The 19,389-nt window shown below is 41.7% G+C and overlaps 1 protein-coding gene and 1 pseudogene across 5 annotated transcripts in view; one reads left to right on the top strand and one right to left on the bottom strand.

Annotated features, from left to right (window-relative positions):
* The window catches only part of UACA (uveal autoantigen with coiled-coil domains and ankyrin repeats), a 98,545-nt gene that overhangs the window by 65,145 nt on the left and 14,011 nt on the right, over positions 1-19,389 (top strand). For 3 of the 5 annotated variants that reach the window (XM_058665427.1, XM_058665424.1, XM_058665425.1), the window contains 8 exons: positions 84-265; positions 2,735-2,772; positions 5,438-5,506; positions 6,833-6,940; positions 11,960-11,992; positions 12,914-13,012; positions 16,285-16,321; positions 17,062-17,114. In XM_058665427.1, the coding sequence (XP_058521410.1) occupies positions 84-265; positions 2,735-2,772; positions 5,438-5,506; positions 6,833-6,940; positions 11,960-11,992; positions 12,914-13,012; positions 16,285-16,321; positions 17,062-17,114 (619 nt within the window). The remainder of the gene's footprint in view (positions 1-83; positions 266-2,734; positions 2,773-5,437; positions 5,507-6,832; positions 6,941-11,959; positions 11,993-12,913; positions 13,013-16,284; positions 16,322-17,061; positions 17,115-19,389) is intronic. The other 2 variants (XM_058665426.1, XM_058665428.1) reach the window with 2 other exon arrangements.
* On the bottom strand, positions 15,537-15,657 carry LOC118760826 (U2 spliceosomal RNA; annotated as a pseudogene).

The following is a 19,389-nucleotide window of genomic DNA, read 5'->3' as shown; positions in this document are numbered from 1 at the left end:
TTTAAAAAAAAAAATTCTGAACTGTTTTCTTTCTTTTTTTTTTTTTTTTTCATAATTTTGTGTTCTTTTGTTTTCACTTTCAGAACTGCTCTCATGCTAGGCTGTGAGTATGGTTGCAAGGATGCAGTGGACGTCTTGATTAAGAATGGAGCTGACATCAGCTTGCTGGATGCCCTGGGCCACGACAGTGCATACTATGCAAGAATTGGTGACAATCTGGACATTCTGACCTTATTGAAGACGGCATCAGAAAATACCCACAAAGGTACCAGCAGTGTTGTGTGACAACAGTCCAGGGTAATAAAGACAGGTTTGAAGACTTAGATAGCAGAACTGGAGTCTCAAGAGCACAGCATTCCTTCCTGACAAGTAGGATTAGCTGATCTGCCTTAGTGCTGTGGACTTGGCTCTGCTGTAGTCTGCAGGATTCCCAACAGTGTGCTGTGTGGTAGGGTCCATCCGAAAGTCCATGCAGGAGAATTAAAAGATAATTTTAGTGTACATGATTTTTGAAATACATTCGTAACTTTTCCACAATATGCACATCTGGGAACTTTTTGAAGAGCCCTTGTATTTCATCTAGTTTATCTAGTGAGCCCTGACACTGCAGAGTGATTTAAAAACTGAGGAGGAAGAATCAATGGAAGGTGTTTTTTTTGTTTGTTTGTTTGTTTGTTTTTGGTAAAACTTTTGTTTGATAAGGAGTAGGGAAACTCGTAACATTGGAACTTAGCAAACTTTAAAAAGCCTTATTGAGGTAGGCGTTGTGGCGCAGCATGTCACCGAGTTCTTGCTTGGTTCACTTGTGTTCCATGTCAGAATGCCATGGATCCGGCGCAGCCTCCACTTGAGACCCAAATTCCTGCTGATACATCAGGGGTGCAGCAGATGGTGGCTGGTTCCTGCCAGCCTTGTGGGAGACCGAAATCCAGTTCCAGGCTTCTGGTTTCCTCCTGGTCCAGCTGCAGCCGTTGTGGGCTTTTGGGGAATGAACCAGGAGATGGGGTCTCTGTCTCTTTCTGTACCTCTCTGTCCCTCTCCTCCGCCATTTGTTCCTCTTCCTTTCTGTGCATTTGAAATAAATACTTCGCACTTACATTTATCAAACACTCATAGCAAGTGTTATTCTGTTTCTTAAAAACAAGTTATAGGGCCTGGTGTGGTAGCCTAGTGGCTGAAGTCCTCACCTTGCATGTCGCTGGGATCCCATATGGGCATCCGTTCTGATCCCAGCAGCCCCGCTTCCCATCCAGCTCCCTGCTTGTGGCCTGGGAAAGCAGTCGAGGACGGCCCAAAGCCTTGGGACCCTGCACCTGCATGAGAGACCCGGAAAAAGCTTCTGGCTCCTGGCTTCAGATCGGCTCAGCTCAGGCCGTTATGGCCACTTGGAGTCAAATAAAGGAGGGAAGATCTCCTTCTCTGTTTTTCCTCGTCTCTGTATATCTGACTTTGCAATAAAAATTAAATCAACTTGTTAAAAGCAAGTTAGAAAATTAAGTATAGTGAGTAAATTTAAATCACTCTTCCTTCCACTAAGAGTTTCTGTGAACATTGTGAAGAATATCATTCACTTTTCCTTATATAATATTGAAACCATCTGTAATCCTGAGTTCAACCTTATATTCTTATGTTTTGAATGCTTTTTCCTCATAAATAAATCTTTTACTATAATGTCTTATTATTCATGCATATGATTTAAAAATTTATTTAAATTTCATTTAATAAATACAATTTCCTATAGATGGTATTTGTAAATTTTCACTAGTTGCAATACCATGTCTTTATTTGTAAATATTTGAGCATATTTTTATTATCTTCTTAGGATCATTTCCTAGAAATTGTATCACCGGCTTCAGAGTGTACATCTCTCTCTCTTTTTTTTTTTTTTAAAATAGATTTATTTATTTTTATTTGGAAGTCAGACTTACTAAGGGAGAGACTGGTGAATCTTCCTTTGACTGTTTCCCTCCCCAAAAGACCGCAGAAGCCAGAGTTGAGCTGATCTGGAGCCAAGAGCTTCTTCTGTGTCTCCCACCTGGGTGCAGGAGCCCAAGTACTTGAGTCATCCTCTGCTACTCTCCCAGGTCATAAGCAGGGAGCTGGATTGGAAATGGAGCAGCTGGGACACAAACCACTGCCCATGGGAGATGCTTCCTACAGAGGATTAGCCTGTATTGACATGGTATAATTTGTCTATTTTCCTTCTCCTCTCTCTGACCTTGAATATTGTATATCCAAAAACTAGTAGTTTTGTAGATATAATTGTGTTTTAGTATTGCTTTAAGTGTTGGAAATAAAATGAAAAAGTAGCAAGCTTTGGAAGAAACTTTGACTTTATCTTAACTTTTGGTTTGGAGAGACAGGAGAAGAGGGACACAAGAGACAGGAGAGAGAGAGAGAACAAATTCCCATTCACTAATTCAGTTCCTAAATGCCCACGATGATTGTTCCATTGAGAATTACAATCCAAGAATCCCATGTTAGAAACTCCACAGTTATTTCAGACATCACTCCTGACTCCCAAGGGTTTAGGTTAGTTTTTTAGTTAGATTCAGGGGCGAGAACCAGATGTGAAACCTAGCTACTTGGATATGGAGGCAGGTGTCTAGCCTGTTAGGTTAAGAATAAGCTCCTGGAGATTTATTTCATATTAACTCAGTTGTGTACTTTAGGGGATGGGCAACTCGGAGTTAACTACTTTCTCATCATTTTTTCTGTTTTTTTAAATCTTCAGGGAGAGAACATTGGAAGAAGGGACCACCTGTACAACAGGTAGATCTTAATTAAAAAATTATATGTGAGGTTTAAGAGCAGTCCCTAGGGGTGGCCAGCTAATGGTTATTTACAACTGTACTGAGTGCCAATGCTCCACGTACACCCTGTGGAACCCTGGATATTAAGATCGTGAGATCCTATCATTTGAGACAATGATCTTAACTGCAATGCAGTCTTCTAACTGGAGGCCTGAGTATCCAGCCCTTTCAAGTAGCAGATAGCACACCTCACTGACATACTGAAATGATGAGTTGTAACGTGGAAGATCATAGACAGTTTCTCCTACGGTCTCTTATTAATTAAGTGGAATATTTACTTTTGTGGGAAAATGTTTTCAATGCAGTAAGAAATTAAGGAAATACAAGTCAAACCTGATTATGCTTTACCTTTTTTTTATTTTAAATTTCAGTCTTTTTTCCCCCTGTTTTTATTTGGAGACCTTAGGAATTTAATACATAAAATAATTCACAGCCTGTACTAACTTTATTAACAAATCACTGGATAACTCTGGTTTTGTGTGTCAGTTTGAATAAATGTCTTGTGCTTTTCACTGTTCACTCTCTGTTAAAGTATGAGGGTTGGTTTTCAGCACTCCGGCTCCAACGCCAGTGCAGGTAGCATTCCTCCACTGCTGGCTGTTTCCTTCCAGGCTGTCAGCTTCTCTCTAGTGTGAGGAACCTGGGCACTTGCAAACCCCGAAGGAGAGTAAGCAGGTACCTTCTGATCATCATACTACATCTGATCACCTGTCACCTGATTCAAAAACTTCATCAAAGCTTGTTTTCCTTTTCAGTTGATAACAGTGAATGCATTCACGCATGGGTCATGTCTGTTGACATTTTTGTGTTCCATCCGGGACAGTTGTCCCACCTGGTCATTTTTCACATAGAATGGAGTAGAGTGAAGGCAGATGTGTGCTGTGATGTGTATGCCAGCCATTTCTCGTGAATTGCATAGAACCTGTGTGTTAACATGGGAACGATACTCTGCTCAGCGCTTTAGCATTTATCCAGTAGCACAAGGAGTTAACGTTTTTCTGTGAGCTTCTATATTTCCAATATTTGTTGAATAAACATAGTGACTATCTGCTATAAATTGGATTTTTTCTTCATGGTGCTAAAAGATACGTAATCTCTGTTTTCAAGAAGCTTACTGTGTAATTAGGTTTTTTTTTTTATAATTGGATTTCATTTTATAACATCGTTTCATAGGCTCTGAGGTTCCCCCAGCCCCTCCCCAAGCCCTCCCCCCTTGGTGGATTACTCCACCTTGTTGCAGTATTACAGTTCAAATGCAGTCTTGTTTCTTTCATTGCAACCATGTACCGTGCATAGAGTCCAGCATCTTATTGTCCAGACAAATTCAACTGCTTCTTGGGGAGACCATCTCTAAAGGCAGAGCTGGCAGAATATCGTTCCGACCAATTAAAAGCCATAACATAACATCAACAACAGTTTCCAACATTATGGGGTTAATTGACATGGTATTGAGTGACTGATATGTTAGAAAATGCGGGTTCTTAACCACATCCTGTGACTACTTCATTAACATTTCAACTTTAGTTTATATACAACCGGCTTCTATCCACCTTAAAATGGTTATAGGATACTATTCAGCTGTCTCGTGTCTGTTTTCATTTTTGTATTTAGCAGTTTATTGTGTTGAAGCATAATTTTTACTGAACTTGGCAAGTTTAAAAGACCAGTTTGGTTGGTCATTCAGTAAATATTGAACATCTACAGCATTCTAACTGCTCTTTCCGAGTGCCAGATGTTGTAGTGGGAAATATCCCTGCCCTCGCAGAGCTCCCAGTAGATGAGAGAGAGGTCTGTATATCTGAAGACAAAATAGAATTAAGTGATGAGGAGGGCTAAAGACGGGGGTGCTCTGTGGGAGCAGACTCATACACTGAGGGAAGGTGGAAGTGTGTTTAGCATCTCTGTGAGTCATCAAGGACAGTGTGGCAGGAGTGTGTCCTTGGGGACAGAGGAGGAGCAAGGGCTATGGATATCTGTTCACCAGTGCCTGGAGGTAACAGGCACTATGATGTGTACCAATAACCATATAACCAACCATATAACCGAAAACCAATAGCCATAGCAGGGACAGGGGCTGGGCCACCAGTCAGCTGTGCATGGTTCCATGGAACCAGATCTGCAGGAGAGTTTATTTGTGGCTTGCACGTCAGGAGGCAGATGGGAAAGAATGGGTTGATGTGGTCTGGGCTGGGTTGGCTGGAACATAAGGCAGTTGGTGAGGACTCTGAAATGAAGGCTTGAGTGCGTGAATTAGGCTAGCAGACATCAGAACCCACTGGAAAAGCAGAGACTACAGATGTGGTTGGGCACAATTATAGCTAGAGAATACCTTTTTAAAATGGGCCTGTCCTGATTGTAGCTCCTTTCTCATCAAAATGCCTTAACATAATGTAATAAAATAAGTTAAAAAAGAAGAAGAAAAAAAAGGTTTCAATTAAATCAAGAAGTAGTACGGGCTGCATACCAAATTGTCTTGGACCTAGGTTCCGTTTTGAGTTTGTAAGTGGAAATACTGCCACCTTGTGTTGTACGCAGCTAGTTTTAATATTGGATAGGCTAAACTGCTAAGTGGGTGTATTGTTGTTGAGAAAACAGACTTACCTGCCAACTTATATTTCCCAAAGCGCAATTTGACACTTTTGCAAGGTGAAGTAAATGCAACATCAAATCAGAGGCAGCATCGAAACATTCAGGTAAAATGGAAAAAGGAAACCCTTGAGAGTTGTTTCCCCTTGGCATGAATTCTGGTGGTATTGGTGGGGTGGGGAGAAGTCAGGGAACAAGAAATGGAGAAAGGGTGACATGTGTCGGGGAAAGTAAGGTGTCTTACGATTTGTGATTCCTAGTGTTTGTTTAACTTAGTCCCTTCTGAAGGAATTGAATTTTGTTACCAATGTTTGGGCCAGCCCTATGTAGTTAAGTTATATGGCATTAGAGAGTATTCTAGAAAGTCCTGTTAACTATGTACAAGAGAAAGCAAATAACTTTATTTAAGCCTTTGTTGATTAAATGTATCTGTTTTGTGATGCAAACCATGTTTGTATTCATATTGGAAAATTAAATAAAAATTAGGTAATAAAGGTCAAAGTGATGGTCATTAATATGGATAAAATAACATCTGAACTTTTCCTTAAAATCTTCCTGAATTTGATTAGGGAAAATAATTTGGCTAAATTAGACACACTTTTTTATTTCTTATTTTGATGAACGTTTTGAAAATAATTATGTCGATTATGTCAGAAGAGAATCCATACTTAGTTTAGTTTGTGATTGCAACACAATGAAATTACAAATGAAATGGACATTTCTGTATAATGAAAGCTTTTTACTTGTGTTTCTTCGGTTATTCTGTAGTGTTGACAAGATGAACTTTATCTTTTTAAAAAAAAGTTTATTTGAAAGACAGAAAGAAGCAGGGTTTCCATTCAATTGATTACTTTTCAAATGCCCCCATGTTGAAGACTAAAGCCAGAACTGGGGACCCAGTTTGGGTCTCCCACATGGGTGGTGCTTGGTCTGCCAACCCTTCCTCCCAGGGTTTGTATTAATGGGGAGCTGACTTAGGTTCAAAGCTGGGCATTCAGTGCAGGCACTCTGAATACAGCACCTATGGGATCATGTGGGACATGGATGCCTTCATTGCTAGGCCCACTGCCTGTCCCTGACTGTAACCTGAAAACAACAGCCATTTCTGCTGAACAAAACATCAGCATGGGCTCATAACCTTTGGGAAAGCTGGAATGGCAAGCTTTGTTTCCAGGTGCTGATATTTTTTTTATTTGTTGGAAACATGAGAGTTGGTCCCTGGTGTATACTTTCACTTATCAGACATCATCAAGTAGTTATTTTCGTGTTACTGACTTGTGAATGTTAAGTTGTTCGAGTGTCACTGAAATTATTGTATTTTTATACTTACCTTTGTTGTATGTGTCTATAAATAATAGTGTGCTGATTTTAAGAATTTCTTTCCTAAGACTTTGTAAAGATTGCCCTACAATATGTTATCTTTATTACTTAAGGACTTGGAGATTGAAAATGAAGATTTGAAAGAGAGGTTGAGAAAAATTCAGCAAGAGCAAAGAATACTTGTAGACAAAGTCAATGGTTTGCAGTTACAACTGAATGAGGTAAATAATTTGTATAACAAAAGATCCAAGGACTTTGAGCACAGGTGATCCTCATCGCTGAGAAGTTGCTCAGAATCCCAGGAGCTGGGTGCTGAAGGAGGTAGCATCAGATCACAGACCTCAGGGGGAGTCATGTCTTCCTAGTGACCAAGGCTGTTCCAGGAAACTGCATGTTAAATATAAAGTCCTGGAGCAAACTAGATCAGGGCAGTGGAATGGACATGCTGGGAGGAGGAGCTCCGTGAGGGCTATCCTCCTACAGGCCTCTTCCTCCTGGAGCTAGGATGGACAGGAGCTAGAAGGTGTCAGGGGACATTTGAGACAGCAGGGTTGGGGACAGAATCTACAGTAGTGGTGTGATCTGTAAGCTATTCTGTGTTGAAAAAGCTGAAAAGCTAGAAAAAGTGCATGAATTATTGCTTTCAGAAGGAAAGGAGGCAATGCGTGACAGTGTAATGATTTCACTTTTTATTTATTTATTTTTTTATTGGAAGTCAGATTTACAGAGAGGAGGAGACACAGAAAGATCTTCCATCTGTTGGTTCACTTCCCAAGTGGCTGCAACAGCTGGAGCTGAGCCAATCCGAAGCCAGGAGCCAGGAACCTCCTTTAGGTCTTCTACTTGGGTGCAGGGTCCAAAGGCTTTGGGCCATCCTCGATTGCTTTCCCAGACCACAAGCAGGGAGCTTGAAGGGAAGTGTGGAATAGCTGGGATACGAATTGGCGCCCATATTGGATCCTGGTGCATGCAAAACAGTAGGATTTTAGCCACTAGGCTACTACGCTGGGCCCAATTGTATAACCCTGGTTTTTTTTTTAAGACTGATTTTGTTTTTGTTTGAAAGTTAGATATGCGTAGAGGAAGAAAGACAGAGAGGAAGATCTTCTGTCCATTGATTCACTCCCCAAATGGCTGCAATGGCTAGACCTGTGCCGATCTGAAGCCAGGAGCCTGAAGCCTCTTCCAGGTCTCCAAGTGGGTGCAGGGTCCCAAGGCTTTAGGGTCCTCGATCGCTTTCCCAGGCCACACACAGGTTGCTGTCTGGGAACCAGGGCTGCCAGGGTTAGAATCGGTGCCCATAATGAGATCCCAGTGCGTGCAAGGCGAGGACTTTAGTCACTAGGCTACCGTGCCAGGCCCTTGTTTCACTTTTTAAATGTACATTTCATCATGCCCATGATTTGTCATAGGTAAATGTTTTGGGTAATACTTCCTGTTCAAGAGTACAAAGTGCGTAATAGTGCAACTGTGACCTTATGATTCTATTTTTCTTTATTGCCTCACTCTGCTTGTTTTAGATTTTCTGGAAGCTGAATATATTCAAAAGCAAATTTGTGAATTTTTAAAAAAGATTTGTTTACTTTGTTTGAAGGGCAAGGTGATATCTAGAGAAGAGGAGAAACAGAAAGATCTTTCGTCCACTGGTTAGTTACCCAAATGGCTCCACCAGCCAGTTCTGGACTAGGCCAGAGGCGGGAACCTGGAACTCCATCCAGCTCATCCGTGAGGGTGGCAGGGACCCAAGCATTTGGGTAATATAACAAATTCATCCAACTGTGGCAAAGGAAGAAAAGGGTATAGAGCATTTGCAAATCATATAGGAAGAAAATAGTTACTGGTAATTTTTAAGAACGAGGAAGGTTTTGATTTCAAACAACTGTACAGATTTGCATATACCTACCGGATACAGGCAGGGCAAGATAGCACATTGTGGAGCCCTGCCTCGTCAGTTTTGAAAGCAGGGTCTTCGTAGAAAGAACATGCTGACAGACAGCAGATTTATCAGTCTTAAGGAGAGACCCAACAGCATCATCAGAATGCAAATGAGCCTTCAACCTAGATTTTGAAGAATGAGGACAGAATAAAGACATTTTAAGACTTCTACCCTCTGAGAGTTTTCCCCTCTAGTCCCTTGGAAAAAGAACTGCTTAAGAATACACTCCTGGCAAGACATGAAACAGCACAGGGCAAAGGTATGGGCTAATTCTTGGTCATGGGAAAGCATAGACATGGATGCAAGATGTGTGAATAAAAAGAAAAAAATCTGTTTGCTAAAAAATTAGGTACCGCTTTGCTTGGGGTAATTCCTGGTTAAAATAAAAGTAAGTGGCTTAATAGAAGTTGAAATCTCAGTGTGGGGCTAGCAGTGGAGAAAGTCAAGTGACATATAAAGCAGATCCTCTGAGAAGACTTCTGAATTTGGGAGTGTTTAAAAATCTGTTTAAGAAATAAGTTCTTATACGCCCTGTATTCTGCCTTTTAGCCTCAATTGCTCCACTCTACTCTCCTCCTTTTAAGGAAAATGAAGAAGTTTGATAGCTGAAGAGCTGTCTCTCTCTCTCTCTCTCTCTTTTTTTTAAGATTTATTTATTTATTTTATTGCAAAGTCAGATATACAGAGAGGAGGAGAGACAGGAAGATCTTCCGTCCGATGATTTGCTCCCCAAGTGAGCGCAACGACTAGTGCTGCGCTGATCTGAAGCCAGGAACCAGGGACTTCTTCGGGATCACCCACGCGGGTGCAGGGTCCCAAAGCTTTGGGCCGTCCTCGACTGCTTTCCCAGGCCACAAGCAGGGAGCTGGATGGGAAGTGGAGCTGCCGGGATTAGAACTGGCGCCCATATGGGATCCCGGGGCTTTCAAGGTGAGGACTTTAGCTGCTAGGCCACGCCGCCGGGCCCCAAGCTGTCTCTTTTTGAGTGAGGTCCCTGAGTGTAGTGAAATGAGTAGAACATTCAGGACATGCAGGACTAAGCAAACCACTGATGCTGTGAGTGTTAGACCCTCCCAGTCCCCACCTGCCTGGTTACTGAATACCCTGGGGAGCTCCTCCCCAGCCAGGCACGAGTTTAGAGGGCTTCTCAAAGGATTCTCAGAGCCTGTGAGGGAAATTCTTTAATGAATCGAGGTATTACTTTGCAGTTAAGTTCTTAAGCGGTGGCAGACACCAGGATGCCTGGTAACTGAGTACCTCTGCTGTGCATGATGGAGGCTCTGCACACGGGAGAAACTCGGAAGAAATGGATCATGCATTAAAAGGATTTGGCGGCTGTGGTGGGGGGTGTTTCCTAAGGAGCACGTGTTGGTTAGGGTCCTGTTTATGAGACCATGTCGCACACTGGCGTACCTGGGTTCAATACCCAACTTGAACACCTGATTCTGGTATTGTATCAATGTGAGCCAGGGAGGCAGCAGTGATGGCTGTAGTACTTAGGTTCTGACCTGTGTGAGAGACCTGGATGAGTTCCTGGTTCCTGATTTTGGTTCCAGCCAATTATTTTGGGCACTAAGGGAGTTAACCAGGGGATGGAAGATTTCTGTCAGTCTGTTTCCACATTCTCACAAAACAAAAAAAGCAAAAATCAACCTAGACTTGCCTGGTATTTTTTAATGAGACAAGAGGATGTCATTATCTTTGAATTAAGAACAGGGTGTTATAGAAGAGAAACATCCTGATAGCAAAACTAAAGCCGATAAAGTGTCTTCTAGGTGTTGGGAAAAGATAATGGCTTGGAAAATAGAAAACAGTAGGGAGACTGGACAGCAGGAAGTCCAGTGTCTAAGTCATTGTTGCTGAGAGACCAGAGGGAAGAAAGTCATCCTTGGGGTAACTAAGCATTTCCCTGAACTGAAAGATGTTTTCAGTTTCCGAGACCAACAGTGGGTGAAATGAGGGCTGTTCTGAGGCTTCACTGTGAAACTTCAAGGTACTGAGGCCAAAGGAGACCTTACAAAGCACCCCGAACACACACACACACTGTCTCTCAAGTGCCGTGTTTAATGTTCAGAAACCAGAATATCTTTGAATCTCTGTCTGAAACCTTTGAACAAGAAGATGGTGCAGCAACACCTTCAGAATTTGGAAGAAAAAAATAGTCACTGGAATTTGATAGCCAGCCGAGTACCCTGTCAGATGAGGAAATAGATCATTTCAGATGTGCCGGGTGAATTCTAAGTCCTCTGTTGCTTTGTAAGGAGTTGCCCTTAAACTTGGCAGCTTAAGCAGATGCCTGTTAGCTCGTACACGTTCACTGAGATCAGGAGGCTGGAAGTGCGTTAGTCCTGTGGTTCTGGCACAAGAGGCTGGCTTGGTTGTGGTCGAGCCCTGGGACTGTGCTGGCTGAGGGAAGAAGGGTTGCCTCCAGGTGCCTGATGCAACCTTTGTTCAAAGACTCTAATGCCAGTGCCACTGGGGGTTCTCTGGGGTTCTGAACAACAATAGCATTTTAGTGTAACATAAAAATGTTGTTTTTCTTTTGTATGTGCAGGAATAGTGACACAGATGAGCAGTCATTTATTTAAAATACTGATATAAGGGCCTGGTGCAATTGGCTAATACTCCCCTTGCAAGCACTGGGATCCCATATGGGCACTGGTTTGTCTCCTGGCTAGTTCACTTCCTATCCAGCTCCCTTCTTGTGACTTGGGAGGGCAGAGAAAGATGGCCCAAAGCCTTGGGACCCTGCACCTACGTGGGAGACCTGAAAGAAGCTCCTCCTTTCTGGCTTCAGATGGGCTCAGCTTTACCTGTTGCTGCCACTTGAGGAGTGAACCAGTGGATGGAAGATCTTTCTCTGTCTCTTCCTCTCTGTAAATCTACCTTCCAGTTAAGATAAATCTTTTAGTAAAATGCTAAGATAAGTAGGACATTGTATATGCATTTGTATATATGTTTTACCAAAAAGAAGTTAAAACAGAAGAATGCAATTAGTAATCACTTGCCTGTATCGTACTAAGAAAGGACAGAACTGTTTCCTGGCATTCTGGGAGAGAAGCAGCAGGGTTCTGAGTGAGGAATGGGCAGGTGGCTGGCTAGGAGGAGCAGCTAGGAACGGAGGTCAGAAGTGCTTCTGAGCTGGGCAGCAGGAAGAGCGAGGAGCAGTTCGCACAGCAAGCCGGTGGAGCATAGGTACTTTAACACACTCATGGGCTGCTCTTATGAGCAGGTGTTTGACAAGCTCATGTCTTTTCAAGTAAGGTCTCAGGGATTAAAATACCTTTCTTCTTTTTAAATTTAGGAAGTGATGGTTGCTGATGATCTGGAAAGTGAGGTAAAATGATGAATTTTACTTTAAAGCGATTGTTTTGTAAATCGAGAGTAATGATGTGGGTGAGGCATACACTAGATGTGGTGAGCTGGAAATGATGTGACCCCTTGTGGTGATCCACTTCCTGCTTCACCATCAGAACCCCCCCTGCTTTGTCTGGGACCTGGAAAGAGGCTAGATGGCAGGAAGAATACTGAGCGCCATGTGGAGCTTATGTAGGTAGCGTCACATCCGCGGAGGCACTCTCTCTTTCTCCTCCCACAGACCACAGTGTGAAGGGACTGTTGGCCCCTCTCTGTCTCTTCTCCCTGATTTTGCCTGGTTTCTAATTTTATGGCCACTGCCCACTCATGTCAAGCATTTCTCTGTGCAGGGCAGTCTGTGCTCCTTGTCTGTGTGTGATCACTTTCTTTATCATGTTGTGCACCTTATTTGCATCAGCCCTGAGAAGGCTTAATTCTGTATGACAAGGGCCTGAAATAAAACCATCACACACATCCCTGTTGTCATTGAGGTGTCTTGAATTGAGATGGAGGCCAGGATTCTCTCTGTGGTCATTGCTTGAAGGGAAAAAGCGAAGCCTACATGTGACAGTAGAGGAGCTATGGGTACAGTGGTTTTGTATTTATTGCCTCTGAATGTCCATTTCTGTGAAACATGTCACTGAAAAATGGAAAACTGACTTCAAAGAAAATGTCTGAGTATGCTGACTTAACACAGTCGGTAGAGGCTTGAATTTGCCAAGTGTTACTTGTCTGTATTGCCCGTTTCATTACCAACTGTACTCACAGTTAAACTCTGCGAGGTTGGAAGTCAGTAATTCTCACCTCCACAGTGCTTCCGGTTTACATTTTGTAACGCATACTTTAACCCAGTTGCAAGCACCACGTGATTTTACTCTGTATTTGCTCCTTTCTATTTCAGAGAGAAAAGCTGAAGTCCCTCTTGGCAGCCAAAGAAAAGCAACATGAGGAAAGCTTAAGAACTATTGAGACTCTGAAAAATAGATATAAATATTTTGAGGTATAGAAAAATTATTTCCTCTAATTCATCCTGAGTAGTGCTAAAGGGTTTGGCTTCCGACTTGACCTGTTCTTTGTAGTGTGACTGGGGCAACTTCTGGAAGGTCCTGAGCTTGTTCTTCTTGGGCAGAATTGGGGGTGGTTGGGGTGGAGGGGATGGGATGACTGGGGATTGGCCCCTTTCTCCACTGAGTTGCGGAAGTCAAGTGAGATCCTTTCAGTTGGCCCTACGTCATGGACATTTAGTTTTCTTCCTGGGTTTCTTCCCCTGAGTTCTTGGTTGTCCAAACTTAACTTTTTCACAGTTTATGTTTTTACGTATAGACTGGCACCGGTGTTGGTAGGAAGGATGATAAAGGATCATAAACGAGCAATGGTCCATTGACATTCGTTGCAGAAAGGACTGTGTATGTATGGATAGTCAGGACACTGGTGAGAGCAGTGTATGTCAAGAGCATATACTCACTTTGGGTTGGGGCCATTACAGAGGATTTTTAAAGTTTTTAACTCTTTGTTGAGCAGTAGCATCCTTTAGGAGGGAACTATAGTCAAAGCAGGTGAGTTTCCAGAGCTGGACACATGCAGATCTAGAAACCAGGCATCACCAGCCCGCGAAGTCCTCCTCACCTGCTGCTTGTCCCCAGTCCCTCCTTTACTGTTAGCTGCAGGACTGTCCATACACTGTGTGTCACCACTGAGGATACCAGGGCATGTTCCTGATTCAGCATGGGTCGTTTTAGCCTGGTGGGAGTGTCTCAGAAGTATGGCGAACAGTAAGAGCCTTCGGGTGTTTGTGCTGCCTTAACCAAGTGCCAGAGACAGGATAATTACAAACAACCAGCAATTTGTGTCTCAGGGTTTTGGCCATTGAAAGTGCTGGTGTTTGGGCCTTTTTGCTGTGTCCTCAAGAAGTGGAAGGGGGGGTACAAACTGTTGGGGCTCATTACCTGCCCCTCTTTGCATGAATGTGGATGCAGTGGTGATTTGACAACAGACCCCATCTCTTAACAATGGGACTTGAGTAAATTGCTTTGGGTGATATGAACATTTTGGTACTACTAATTCTTCTAGTCCGTGAACGTGGCGGATTGTTACATTTTTTGATAGGCTTCTGTTCCTTCCTTTCCTTACAAAGTCAGATTTACAGAGAGAAGGAGAGATAGAAAGATCTTCCATCTGCTGGTTCACTCCCCAAGTGACCGCAACGGCCAGAACTGAGCCAACCTGAGACCAGGAGCCAGAAGCTTCTTCTGGGTCTCCCATACAGGTGACAGGGACCTTGAAAATGTGCTGGCCTTGACAGCTTTCCCAGGCCACAAACCAGCATCCATATGGGAGCCTGGTGCACCAAGACGACAGCTTCATCTACTAGGCTACTGTGCAGTACCTGTTAGTCTTCTATTTCATTTATCAGTGGTCTATAATTTTCATTGTAGGGATCTTTCTCATCTCTTGCTGAGTTTATCCCAAGGACGGACTTTGTTTGTTTGTTTCTTTCTTTCTTCCTTCCTTCCTTCCTTTCTTCTTCCTCCGTCCCTCCCTCCCTCCCTTCCTTCCTTCCTTTATTTATTTATTTTCAGTAGCTATTGTCTATGTGATTGCTTTTCTGAGTTCCTTCACAGCCAGACTATTACTGGTTTGTAGGAACTTACGTTGGTTTTGTATTCCACGATTTTGCAGAATTCTCTTTTCAGTTCTAGTAGGCTTTTGGTTTAGTCTCATGGTTTGCCTTCTATTAAGGGTCATGCCATCTGCAAATAGGGATAACTGACTTCTTCCTTTCCCATTTGTGTTCCTTTGATTTCTTTTTCTTGACTATTGGCCATGACCAAAACTTCCAGGGCTGTATTGAGAATAAGTGGTGACGGTGAACTTCCTTATCTCATTCCTGGTCTTTAGTGAAAAGGCTTCTAGAAACTGGCTATGGGCTTGACATAATATTGTGTTTATTGTATTGTGGTGTGTTACTTATAGATGACTTTTTTTTTTAACTTTAAAAATTATCAGTGGGATTCCTCAAGTACTTTCTCTGTTTCTGTTGTGTTGCTTCTATAACTTTTATCTTTTGTTTTGTTATGTAGTTTCTCACATTTACTGATTAGCAAATGTTGAGCCATCCCTGGTCCCTGAGATAAATCCTACTTGTCCCAAGATGGATGATCTTTTTGGTTGTTGTTGAATTTATGTTTACTACTATTTTGTTAGGAATTTTTACCATCTATGTTCATCAAGGATATTGGTCTATAGTTTTATGAATTGTATCATTGTCTGGTTTTGAAATTAAGATCATGCTATCCTCAAGAGAATGATTTTTAGAGGGTTCTCTTTCAAACAATGGGTTAAGAAGAGTTGGTGCTAGTCAAGTTGTATGGTCCTGGGGCTTGGCCTTTTTTTTTTCCTTTTCGTCTCTTTCTGACAACTACTGAATCAGGTTTTCTTTTTTCTTTCTTTTTTTTTTTGACTCAGTTTTGGTAAATCACATAAGTCTTTTGTCCTTGACAGTAGTCGATATTTCATAATTTTGCAAAGGCTTAAATCACATGTCCCAGTCAATGAGATGGATTAGGTTTCAGCTCCCTGGTGGTGATGTTAAACTGATAAGGACAGATACTACACTTGATCTTAGGCAAAAGCCCGAGAAGCGATCCCTGGTGGTGATATAAGAGAGTCCCTCACATGAAGGCGATACCTCTTCCTTCTGAGGGAAAGCAGCAGCGAACACTACATGTTTTTCATTCCATTGGGCCTCACTTTTTTTTTTTTCCCTCTGCAGAGCAATAAAGTGTTCCTTGATTACCTACCTGGTTTTATTGTTTAAAAATGTATTTATTTGAAAGGGAGAGACAGAGTGATCTTGTCTTTCCCAGTTTGTTCCTTGAATGGTTGCACAGCCAGGGATGGACAGACCAAAGCCGGGAGTCAGGAACTCCATCTGGTTCTTCCACATGAGTGGCAGGGCCTCAAGGACTTGGGCCGTGTTTGCTGCTTTCCCAGGCACCTTAGCAGGGGCTGGATTGTAAGTCTAACAGCACTCCCATTTGGGATACTGTCATCACAAGTGGAGGCATAACTTACTGAGCCACAGAATAGGTCCCTGGCTGCTTTTATTAAACTGCTTAGTAAAGTGGTTTATTCCTAGCCGATCTCTCTGTTGTGGCTTATTCTCTCATTTTATGCAATCAGACTGATGAGAAGTGAGGATTGTAACGGTGTGGTTATGACAGAATGGAGCAGCACACACTAACATGGCTTAATTTGTGTTTCTGTTTTCAGAGTGATCATTTAGGACCAGGAAGTCACTTCAGTAATCGTAAGTGTAAAGTATGGTTTGTTATTCATTCATTCATCCATGCCTGTTGATTTGTCTCACTGTTCCTGATAAATTACCTGCTACTGAACATGGGCGCTGCGCTGGGATCACTGGGACAAGCATGGTGGTCTCTGAGGCTTTGAGGTTGCTCAGCCTCTTCTGTTTCTATACTGTGTGTTGTGTGGTTTAGGCAGTTTGCCATACTGCTTATGAGATCTTCATGAAATTTGGGGCTTGTTTCTTATGGGAAGAGGAAAATTTAAAAACACAAGTTCCAGGAGCATTTATTGATTCATTATTTTAAGACTCTCCATCATTAATTTTATACCTTTATTCCCATTTTATGTAGTTTCTCTAAAAAGTTTATTTTTATGACTTCCTAGTAAACCATGGTGATTCTATCTGATAAGCTTTAAGAATGCTATTTTTATTGTGACTAAGAGTAAGCTAACGTAATAATCATGTAGCTTGTTTAGTACAAAAGCCTTACATACATTTAGAGATACATATGATATTCACTAGGCTGTGGATCTTTCTCTCTCTCTCTCTCTCTCTCTCTCTCTCTCTCTCAAATAAGGAAATGGTACAGATATTTAGAATAATGATGATTAATGTTGTACCTGTTTCTCCTATGTTTGAATAATAGAGAATCACACTTAAATTCATAGTACCTTCCTTAAAAGTGCTTACTTAGACTAATGCGATATGTTAACTAATGTTATTCAATTGCATCTATTTAGGAAAAGAAGATATACTTCTTAAACAAGGCCAAATATATATGACCGACTCACAGGTAATATTGTGGCTTTAAATTTTATTAAAATATTGAATGAAAATATTTTGGTCTTCAATTCAGCTCCCTGCTTGTGGCCTGGGAAAGCAGTCGAGGACGGCCCAAAGCCTTGGGACCCTGCACCTGCGTGGGGGGAGGGGTCTTCATATAAACGGAAAAGCATTGTATCTAAAATTAAGTGTATAATTCAGATTTTCATGATTGAAGTGGGTCTTACCTTCTTGTGTTTAATTATAAAAGGAAAAGGTGGTGTTTCTGGTTCCCTATAGAAGATTTATGATGACAGTGTGTTAAATCAGTGAGTAGAATTGCAGTGTTGTAACTCTTCATATTTGTCCATATAAACGGGCAGCCAGTTATAGATAATCAAAATGTTTTAACTTTGCAATCTATTTTCCTTGCAATTAAGTACATATTCTGTGTTTTAGAAATTCATATCAAAATGAAGAAAGCTTTCAAGGGAGAGTATGGTCCCATTTTCTTACTTTTTTTTTTAATCTACTCCTTCCCCTTTCTTTCCAGTAGATTCAGAGTTTTTATTTTTGACACCTTCTCTGGACTACGTAACTGATAAATATTTTGGCTTTTTTTTTTTTTCATACCATACCTTCATTTGTAGGCAGGGTGAGAGACTTAGCCAGTATGATGTCTAAGATCTCTTTAAGATGGCAGATTCTTTATTTTTAATGGTTAATTTGTTTATATGGAAAGAGTTACAGCAACAGGCGGGGAGGACAGAAAGAAAGCTCTACTGACCACTCCCTAGGTCTACTGACCACTCCCTAGGTGGCTGCAATGGCTAGGCCAAATCCAGGAGCCAAGAGCTTCATTCAGATCGGTCACTTTGATGACAGGAGCCCATGACTTAGGGGTGCTTCTGCTGCTTTTCCCAGGCCATTAACAGGGAGCTGGTTTGAAATGAAGCATCTGGGACGAGAATTAGTGCCCAAAGGGGATGCCAGTGTTGTAGGCAACAGCTTTGCCCGCTCACCACAACACTGGCCCCAAGATGGAGAATTCTAAGAAGCTAAATCAGCTGACAAATATTCTAAAAGATTAGATAGATATTAGACCAGATTAGGTAAATATTAGATAAGATATTAAAACAAGTAAGGGACTGTGGGACTAGCATTCCATAAGTGCCAGTTGGTCTACTCTGTTTCTGATCCAGTTCTTTGCTTACGACCTAGGAAAGCAGTGGAGGGTGGCCCAAGTCCTTGGGCCTCTGAACCCAGGTGGGAGGCTCGGAAGAGGCTCTTGGCTCCTGTTTCTGGATTGGCTCAGCTGTGGCCATTGTGACCATTTGGGGAGTAAACCAGTAGATGGAAGACTTGTCTGTCTCTTCTCTGTAAATCTGTCTTTCAAATAAAAAATAAAGAAACCTTAAAAAAAAAAAAATGACCACAAGTACAGGTTGTGAAGCTGTGTGAGTAACTTTTTGGTAAATTATGATAGTCTTACTCTAAAATGAACTGCTAACGTGAAAGACAATTTAACAGGAAACCATACCTGGGAAATGATTTCTTGTCATTTTTAAAATATATGTATCTTAAGTAAGGCAGCTAAGATTAAAGTAATATTGAGACCTATTAATAAAATGTATTTATAGTACATGATCTTTTGTCAAAAATCAGAAGCTGTTGGGGCTGACATTGTGGCATAATGGGGATATTGTTGTGCTGACATCTTATTTGCTTGCTGGTTGAAGTCCAGCTGCTTCACTTTCAATCTGGTTCCCTGCTAATGCACCTTGGAAAGCAGTGCGCTAAGGGTAGCCCAACACCCTGGACCCTTGCACACACAGTGGAGACTTGGCAGAAGCTCCTGGCTCCTGGCTTGTATCTGTTTGGCCCAGCTCTGCCCCTTTATGGCCATTTGGGTAGATGGAAGATCTCTCTGTCTCTTTTCGGTCTGTTTAATTCTGACTTTCCAACAAATAAAACCTTAAAAAAAATCAGTATCTGTACAGGGTATATACGGAAAGTAAATATAGTTAAATTGAATCTTTGCTAATTGTATAATCTAGCACTTGAACTGTTACACCAAGAAGTTTAATGGTGCTGTACTTTTCTTGGTCACTGTTTAATGGAGGGGACAATATGTCAATCACATGTAATACTCAGGTGATATGTGACGTACTAGTGTATCTTGTTTCAGACAAGGAAACTTGTTTCTTTTTTGAGTTGTCCAGTGTTCTCTTTATAAGTTCTTACTAGCTCGATTTGTTTGATTTTTTTTTTTTTTTGAAAGAGAAAGATTTATTTATTTTCATTGG

This window comes from Ochotona princeps, chromosome 6 (assembly GCF_030435755.1).
Source record: "Ochotona princeps isolate mOchPri1 chromosome 6, mOchPri1.hap1, whole genome shotgun sequence".
In the NCBI taxonomy this organism is placed as follows: domain Eukaryota; kingdom Metazoa; phylum Chordata; class Mammalia; order Lagomorpha; family Ochotonidae; genus Ochotona; species Ochotona princeps.
The sequence above is the reverse complement of the archived record's forward strand: the minus strand, read 5'-3'. Positions and strand labels throughout refer to the sequence as shown.